Below are 9,544 nucleotides of genomic sequence, written 5' to 3' on the forward strand. Positions count from 1 at the left end.
TATAGACTTTTGAGTGTCCCTTGATGATCCTTCCTTCTTCACACTTCCATGAACCTCAACAAATCTCACTCCTTTTAATCGGGATTTGAAGTTTCGTCTCTTTTATATCAAAAAGCTCCGATCTTTGGACTCTCCTGTTGGATTCTGGGTTTTGACTTGGCCGGCGATCAATCTCACAAAGCTACTTAAGAGACTATATGAACTCTTAAGAACAGCTCTGTGATCTCGTTTCCAGTGATGCAAGGTAAAAAAGTCAGAGGCCTTCATGTTCTTTAGGGTTCTAGACTTTCCCCATTCACAAAAAAAAAAAAAAAAAAAAAAAAAAAATCATACCTTTACTGTTCTTTTCATTCTCAAGAACAACTTTTCGATTAGGCTATGCTCAGAGTTTCAATATCTCTATAATATATATATATGTGTGTGTGGGCATCTCAAAGGAGTTTGTTTTTATCATTATGCCTAAACTGTTACCATTTGTGTAATGTTCTGTTCTTGTACAATGCAACTCACAATTTTGGGAATGTGGTTATTGATATTATTTTTTTATTCTCTCTCTGGCTGGTTGTGACTGAGGATGGAAAAAAAGATCTTGGCAGACAGGATATTGAGGAGGTTCCATGTTCTGGTTCTTCTAGAATGGAGTTGAAGCGGAGTCATCAGTGGCTGACAGAAGAGTCTGGCTCTGAACTATTCAGTAGCAAGCGGCAGGTGGTGGAGATTGATGGTTCTTGCCAGGGTTTGTTAACTCCACACTTGACATGGGAGAGTTCTCTTGTGCCTAGACAGTTAACTGATTGCTTATTTGATCCTGCTAATGCGCAGCATTCATCAGATCTCCTTGGCAGAAATATTTCTCCTATAGATGGTCAATATATTGAGTCTGTTGCATCAATTGGTTTTCCAGTGGTTCATGGTAGCTCATTTGATCTTGACGCCGTTAGGAAGGTTAGAGTCAATGAAGTGTGTGAACCTGGAAACATACCCGAATCCATGGTTCAGTTTTATGGTGAAGGAACTTCAAGATCGTTTAGAATGGGTCCTTCATATGATAGCACGCTCTCCTATGGCCAAACCTGCAGTAATATTGACAACAGCTTCATCTTGCCAGGGCCATTGGCGGATGGAAACTTCAGTTATGGCAAAGGAGATGAAAATGTCTTCTCAACATTTCAACCATTTGAGAAAGGAGTAGAAAACTTTGCATCGATGGGTCAGTCTCTATACACGGAAGGCAATGAGATGGCATTTATGGTCTCAAGCCAAGACAGAAGAGACCGAAACAATGACCGAGTTAGTCACGAGGATAGATGCAAGACCATATCTTTCGGAGATTATCAGAGAGAATCCACAACGAGTTCGCCAGTTCTTGTTATTAACAGTTATGAGAACTTCAGCCATGTTCATATGGAAGGAGAGGAAAACATGTCTTTCGAATTTAGAAGTCCACCCTATGCTTCCCCTGGAGCTGATACCTTGCTCGTGCCCAAAAGTAAAGACTCAAAGACAGCTAAGAAGGGCTCCACAAACACATTTCCTTCAAATGTGAAGTCCTTGCTGTCAACAGGAATGCTTGATGGGGTTACTGTGAAGTACTACTCGTGGTCACGTGAGGTCAGTTTGTTCTTTTACCTGTCCTGAGAAGGAGCCTCTCACCTTTTACTATTCTGTGTGCTGAAACGTTATTTGGCAGAAAAATCTCAAAGGAGTTATAAGGGGGACTGGGTACCTATGTGGTTGTGGCGACTGTAACCTTAATAAAGTAAGCAACGTGATACGAATAGTTTAAGTGATTCACAACTGTGTGTCATCTGTTAATTTTCAAACTGAACTGGCAACAGGTTCTTAATGCGTATGAATTCGAGCAGCATGCTAATTGCAAGACAAAGCACCCAAACAACCACATATACTTTGAGAACGGAAAGACCATTTATGGCGTTGTTCAAGAGCTGAAGAACACACCTCAGGAGAAGTTGTTCGATGCTATTCAAAATGTAACAGGATCTGTTATCAACCATAAAAACTTCAACACCTGGAAAGGTAATATTGCATCATAGACATTTTAATTTAATATAAAACAAGATACAAAAAGCCAATCCTTGTCTTTTGTCTGTTTTCAGCTTCATATCAAGTTGCCAGCCTTGAGCTTCAGCGGATCCATGGGAAGGATGCTGTCACTTTGGCTTCTTGAGAAGACTAATTATCAAGCTGGTAGGCTTTTCGTTCTTGTTCTCTGTAACTATAGCTTCTAATAATGAATCAGAACCATGAACTGCTATGATACCCTTGTCTGATGAGTCTAGTTCCCTTACTGAAGTATCTAAACTTCTGCTAGCACTCCAAAATTTAAGACCGCTTATTCTGACACACCATACTATTTAAGACTATCAAAAATCTTCTGCAATAATATAGAGATACTGGAACTAAAATCGGCATCTCAGAGTCTCAGACCGATTCTTGAGACTTAGTTGGTGCCTTTGGGATCATTATCTTGTCGCTTTTGTGTACTACTTGGTTATTATCAGGCGGTGGGAACTTCTGTTCGTCAACTTTTAGCACAGTCCCTGCACATCCAGCTTTTGGTAGAAGATTCCCTACCTTCTCCTTGCTTTTACCCCATAGTACCAAATATATTCCAATGACAATAACAACTGATCCAACAACCCTACAAATTCAGGGAGACCCATTCAGTGAAAATCAAATATCTAACTTTAGATCTAGTCTTGGATCAAGGCTTTATTTTTTTTACCTTCCTATGTACATCTTTTCCAAGAAAATGAAGGAGCTGAGAATAGCAACAATAACCATACTTAGCGGGTTAAATGCGCTAACAAACACAGGTCCTCTCTCTTTTGATGCCCATCCGGTGATATAGTATGATAACCCTGAGACAAGTCCCTGTGTGATATAGTAAACAAAACTTCTCTCAGTAAACACACACACGCAAAGGGTTTTACAAGAAATTTTAGGAACAGATAGCACTTGTAGTACCCCGTATATAGAAGCTAATAGCCTCATGTCCGGGTGGATTTTCCAGGCAGACATGTTGTTCCTTTCCAATATCAATGCCATAACAGTAGCCTCCAGCATCCCCATACAGCACATTAGTGCTGTTAGCGAGAGTTCGGCTTGATATGAATTCAGAATGTTTGCCTGCAAAAAAAAAAACAGAAGTTTCTCTGTTACCTTACCTTACTACCTCTCCATGACTTGACTGATTTATTTGAGAATACGGTCATGTGAATTTGGCTATAGAAAGTTTTGAGAACAGGGAATGGATTCTACCTGTAAAATGATGTAACATGACCAGGTGAAGCAGCTTGCTACAAGCATGATTGATCCTTTTCCTGTATCTTCCTGCTTTGGAGTATTCATAACATGTGACTGCCCATTATAGCTCCTTGACTTGCTTGTCCAAGGCAACTCAATGACATTCCCTTTCACGAACGTCATGAGCATTGCTCCTCCAATAGCCACCATGGTTCCCGCCAGCTTTGCCTGGCTGTGACGCCTTTTGATATTCACTTTCTCCAGCCTTTCAATAGAAACCCAGTAAAAAAAAAAGTTCAGTAATACAGTAGTATTTGCATTTGCAAAGATAGAGAGAGTTACTTGAAAATGCAGGCCATTATAAATGTTATTGCAGGAAGTGCATTGCACAAAGCTGATGTGAATGTTGCAGTAGTAAGTTTCATCCCTGAGTAGTACAGGTTTTGCTCCACCACAGGCCTGCATATTTTTCATTTAAACATAGTTACACATAGGAGTCGGTGTCTACCATTGTGGTGAAATAGACATGATGTAACAGAGTCTTACTCAAATAAACTCAGGATGGATATTTGAAATAAGATTTTGAAAGTTAGCCTTGGTCTTGAGTTCCTGCACAAGACACAAGAGTTTATTTAGCTTCATAGTGTATGTTTTTTTTGTTTTACAGGCCTTGAACCAGAAGAAGAAGTAGAAGATGAAAAAACCTTTCAAGGACAAGGGCGAAAGGAGTAATGAGAGCAGAAGCAACTGCCATTCGGTAAGCAACCAAGACGTGAGGGCTCATACCTTGGTTCAAAGCTAGTTTCGCTACTATAGACATCAGTGCATACAAAAACTGAATGAAAACAATGGCTATGAATGGCCTTGCTTTCTGAAACTTCATTTTTTTTGTTTGCAGCTTCTCTGCATAAAAAAGCTTTTCTAATGGGTTTAGAAAAGAGCTGTGTGTTTAGTTTGTTATAAGGACAATATGAAAGTTATATCTATGCGTGTATGTATATATGAATTTTGTTTGAAGCCTCATAACGTCTTCATGTGTTTCATTAGCATTTGTTTTTTAAGTGCAAGGAGCCAAGGAATCAACATATCTGCCTAAATAAACAGGAAGGCCAACGAGAACTAAACTCGTGTTTTAAGAAGTAAACATTTCTTAATTGGCTGGGTGCTAACTCTCATACATTCACTTTAATTATTGTCACTTTAATTAACTCGGCAGTTTCAAGTACTAACTCGCTTCACCTATTAGTCCATCTGTTTAGTTATAAGTGTCGTTTTAGATTTCGGCACACGAATTAAGAAAACAATTAATTTTGTACATTTCCTATAAAAAAACACTATTACCTATACACCTAACCATATTTCAACCAATAGAAAAATAAATTTTGCATTGAAAATTGAAAGCGACACTTATTTTGTAACGAAAAAAATTCTCTAAAACGACTCTTAATATGAAACGGAAGGAGTATTATATTTTTGTTGCTACAAATTTTATTGATCGTCTAAACCGATCTATATAAGGAATGCCACTATATAAGTCTCCTACCACTTTATCAACAACTTCCGATGGATTTTTATCGATTTATAAAATAACATAACAACCTTGATAAGAAGCAGGGACCTAACGTAGAGCCATGTAAAAGCATTAGCCTAGTAGTACCAATGAGATCAGATCATGTTACGTCACAAAGCTAAAAAGCGAGACCACTTGATAATACGGTATGGAAAAAAAAAATATGTTATGCAAAAGACACAACTATTTACGGGCAAAAGTATGGCGACATTACATGGTTTCTAATCATCAACATCAACTCGACTCATAGATAGAACTGTTATAATTGTAACGGAAACCACTGCAACACGATGCTTTTAAAAGTTCTTGCGAGTTTTTAGAGTATTTGTGGCAAAAATTTGCATGAAAGCTATGGGAAAAGTAACAATGCAGATAAAATATCGTTTTTGAATATTGTTTAAGGAATATTGGTTATCTGATTCACACAATGCAAAGCTTTATAATATAGTATTAAATTATTCATAACTAAATTATATTAGTATGCAAATAAACTATTTTGAAATAATACAAACCTGTCAAATTAACAAACAATGAAGAATGTAGGTTTGGTATATCTCGAGACTGAAGTGGTCGGGCACCTGCAGATTATGATCCACAAAGGTGTTTGCGTAGGTCGAATATGAGATGAGAGCTTGACCACTCTGATGAAAATTTGATGTCTGATATTCTGGTCCACCAGTGATGACAAGCAAAACAAAACAAAAGTATAAATGGCAATTAAAAAGAGGGATTACTTTTTGGGTGGCCACATGAGAGATATATATAGAGGTTAGGTAGGTTTTTAAATATAAGAAAATAACTTACTTATAGAAAAATACACTTAAATAGAGATGCATCCAAATGAAATGAGGAGAGTCATGTAAGAAAACTAATGCACTTATGGAAAACAAACTTAATATGTAATGTAATTTAGGAAAATACAAAAATGGCAATAAACCAAAGTACTTTCCTTCAACATCATAATAATGATCTATATATTGTTAAAATGAAAAAGAAATTAAGGTTATGGTGTAGCTACATTTAATAAATGCACTGTATATCCAAATTATAGAAGCATAATAAATTGATTAGTATGCCCATACATAATGGTTCTCTTCTTTTTATAGTCTACTAGAGTCGTTGTCCGCGCGAATAATTTTTGTTAAGCAATGAATATACATGGTATAAAGTGCAAAGAACTGATAAACTTAAGTTGAATTGTATTTGTTAAACCATCATGTGAGCTGTTTGTCTTTGGTTTGATTTTATATTGATAATTACTTCGTAACTCGTTTTTTCATTCATAATCAGTTTTTCTATTGATTTATTTCAGAATTTAAAAGTTCTCCATTCATACTGTCGTGCAAAATCTTCGAACTTACCATAAATACTATGAGCAGCCTCTTTTTGTTCTCATTCCCTGTCCGGGAAGGTGGATCAAAAAAGTAGATTGCTTCTCTCCTTGACTGATGGCTGCAGTGAAACTGAAGAAAATGTACCAACCGAACATGGAATTCGTTCAAAAAAATCGAAGGTAAAAGAGTTCGAAGTTATTATTATCAAAATGATTTGAACTCTTTCAAAGATCCAACATGTATTTCTTTTTGCATTGGGCTCTTTAATTAACTAATAGAAAGATCAGTTAGTCTACCATGTTTGGTCTGTGATAAAAGCAGTCTCTTTCTCCGGTTGGTTTGACTGGTAATAGAAATATGAATAGATCCTCAGGAAGAGAATCATGCTCTTTTGCTCTTAGAATCAGTTGTTATAGTAGGAGTGGAAAGCGGTGAATAAGATCTGCAAATCCCCTTCTAAATGGTTACTGACTGAATTATTTTGGAGGTTAACAGTCACCTTTCAGTCGCTAAATTTGAGACTGAATTTATCAGTCGCAAAATCAGTCGGAAATCAGTAGGTAAGTATTATCCTAAACTTAAATTTGATACCCTAAACCCTAAACTTGTTTTAAAACCTTAAACGTTAAATATAAACTTTAAAACTTTAAACTTTTCACACAATAAACATTAATCTAAACTCTACCCTAAATACCATTTCTTAAAACCCTATATCGTAAATACAAACTCCAATTATAATATTTTGAAATTTAAAATATAAAATATCATAAATACATACTCCAGTTATAATATTTTGAAATTTAAAATATAAAATATCATAAATACATACTCCAGTTATAATATTTTGAAATTTAAAATATAAAATTTTAATATCAAATCTTAAATTCAAACTTAAAGCTAATCTTTTTGATAATTAATCTTGAATCTTAAAACTATAACTCAAATACTATACACCAAACCCTATACTCCAAATCACAAATCTATATATCAAATCTAAAAATTCAAATTTCAATAAATATAAACTCTAAGTTTATAAAGTTTACAAACCAACTTATTTCAAATCACATATTTAATTTCAACTCTCCCAAATTCCAAAACCACATACTTCAACTATAAACTTAATCTATAAACTTTCATTTCCCAAACCCTCTTACATATCAATACAATTGGTCACATCTCTTATTTCTCACCTTACAACCACAACCACAACCACATATCACATATGGTTAGATTAATCTAAGGACTCTTATCCATTTATGTTTTCTCCTTTCTCAACCACATGTCTCTTATCTCTCTTTCCAATCTCTCTCCCACGTCCATCCTCTTATGTGTTTCATCCTCTTTCTTTTTGCGAAGAAGCTACTGACGTTCATCCTCTGCTCCTTTTTCATTGTTCTTAGTTTTCTCTCTTTCTCTTCACTTCTTAAAGCTATGCCTACATCTAATTGGATTTTTTTTTGTTTAAAGATTTGAGAAGTTATGAAACGGAAAGGTCTCCGGTGTGGAGAGGGAGCTTCGGTGTGGCTCCTCAACTCGCGGCGTGGAAGGAGGAGGAGAGGAAGCTTCAATGTGGCTCTACCTCATCTCGTCGTCACCTCTCTCCACTTCGTCTCCGGTCATCAAGTTCTTCTCAGCCTCTCTTTACCATGAACCTCGCCGGTCAAGCTCTCTCTCTCTCTCTCTGATTTTGTATTGTTTTTGGTAAAGTAAGGTGGGTGGCGAGGAGAGGTAGTGGTCGTGAGCTTGAAGACAGAGGAGGTACGACATCGTGGTGCGGCGGTGGTGGTGCAAGCCGTCTCTGGTCAATGGACAGTGAAGACGAAGCTTTATGGTCGTCCCGTCTGAGTTATCAGCCAGGAACGGGGAAAGCTGAGAAAGAGCGAAGACAAGGACGGGAGTTAAGGGGCACCGGAGAGCACGGCGGCGGCGGTTTGGAAAAATAGATTCTACGTCGTATTTCATCTTCTTCTCAGAAAAATCGGAGGGGAAGAGATAGATTATATAGTGATTGCACTAAATGATGGAGCTTTATGGGTCACGATTTAACGTTACAGAGGAGAAGCTAAAGAGGTGAAATCGGCTGGGTTTCTCCAAGGAAAAGGATCAAAAAGAAATCGATCAGTCGGCGACGAAAGCTATAGGTTTCACTGTAGTAGATGACATGGCATAATATAGTACTGTGATTGGTCTGAATTAATTTGTCGACGTGGCATAGCTAAACATTGAGTTTATTCTTCTTTTAGTATTGTAAGATAACTATATGAAGCCAAAAACGATATTCATTTCAACTTCCTTAAGATTCCTAGGGTTGCTAATGTAGTAGCTGATGAGTTAGGTAAGGAAAGTAGAATCTGTGGGTTAACAATGTTATATTATGGAATATTAGATGGTTGACAAAAAAATGTATGATCAACATGAGCCATCTCCAGGGCTGGCCATCTCCTCACCCGCACTGCACTTTCAAGGCAATATGATTCATTATTACATTTCTGCTCATCAAATGAAACTGATCAATCTTCGTAAGCAGAGCCGTAATCATAAAAATCTCTATAACAAAAATAATAATATACATTATGATAGAGAAGAAATTATAATAATTTAAACTAACAAACAAAAAATTAATCAAGTATTTATTATTAAAATTTATAACTATTTTTTAAAATAAGATGATTAAACTACTTATTTTTATGCCATAATCGAACAAAGATAAAATTTATCAACTTTGTTTTCCAATATCTCAAAAATGCATTCAAAATTGTAATCCAACATCTAATTACTCTTTAGCAATTAATAATTGTGTACATGCTTAGGAAACCCATATTTTTATAAGCATGTTCAAATCCTAACTATTATACTGCTTAGGCCTGGGCGTTTTTAACTCAACCCGAAGTACCGACCTTAACCCGAACCGGAAAAACCGAATCCGAATCCGAACTGTTTTACAAAAATATCCGAATGGGACTTATGAGCTTACTACTTTGGACTTTGGTTATAACCCGAACCGAACCGAAATCCGAATTAGGATCCGAAGATATCTGAAATTAGTTAAATATGTTAATGTTTTTATATATATTAAGGTGATTTAGATATTTTAGAGTATTCAAAATATTTTTGTAGTTTGTTTTATTTGTTATTTTTAATACATTTTAATTAATTTAGATAGTTTAACTAATTTTTAATTAGATTTGTAAATAATTTATATATTTTGAACTTTTTTTGTCAATTTTTGAGGTTTTTAAAAATATTTCTTTGTACGATTTTAAACATTGGTTAAATCCGATCTGAACCGAACCCGAAAGGAACCGAACCGAATCCGATCCGATAATTAGTAAAAATCGAATGATACTTATGAGCATAACACCGAAAATCCGAA

At 35.9% G+C, this 9,544-nt stretch overlaps 2 protein-coding genes across 5 annotated transcripts; one reads left to right on the plus strand and one right to left on the minus strand.

The window, feature by feature from the left end:
* Position 1: 1 nt before the first annotated feature.
* LOC106327194 lies at positions 2-4,021 on the plus strand. 4 transcript variants are annotated; one of them, XM_013765274.1, is made up of 6 exons: positions 2-244; positions 587-1,611; positions 1,691-1,759; positions 1,839-2,037; positions 2,118-2,208; positions 3,935-4,021. In XM_013765274.1, exons 1-5 carry the CDS (start codon positions 238-240, stop codon positions 2,186-2,188), a joined length of 1,371 nt encoding a protein of 456 aa, XP_013620728.1. In that variant the 5' UTR covers positions 2-237; the 3' UTR covers positions 2,189-2,208; positions 3,935-4,021. The 4 variants fall into 4 exon arrangements, with proteins under 4 accessions (XP_013620728.1, XP_013620729.1, XP_013620726.1 ...); XM_013765275.1 differs by having other exon boundaries at positions 156-244; positions 558-1,611; XM_013765272.1 differs by lacking the exon at positions 2-244 and having other exon boundaries at positions 333-1,611.
* LOC106327196 (WAT1-related protein At5g13670-like) lies at positions 2,443-4,150 on the minus strand. The gene is made up of 7 exons (XM_013765276.1): positions 3,972-4,150; positions 3,814-3,876; positions 3,610-3,726; positions 3,283-3,532; positions 2,989-3,150; positions 2,747-2,895; positions 2,443-2,662 (listed from the first exon to the last, which is right to left on the minus strand). Exons 1-7 carry the CDS (start codon positions 4,148-4,150, stop codon positions 2,443-2,445), a joined length of 1,140 nt encoding a protein of 379 aa, XP_013620730.1.
* Positions 4,151-9,544: the final 5,394 nt, after the last annotated feature.

Source organism: Brassica oleracea, chromosome C2 (genome assembly GCF_000695525.1).
Source record: "Brassica oleracea var. oleracea cultivar TO1000 chromosome C2, BOL, whole genome shotgun sequence".
NCBI classification, from domain to species: Eukaryota; Viridiplantae; Streptophyta; class Magnoliopsida; order Brassicales; family Brassicaceae; genus Brassica; species Brassica oleracea.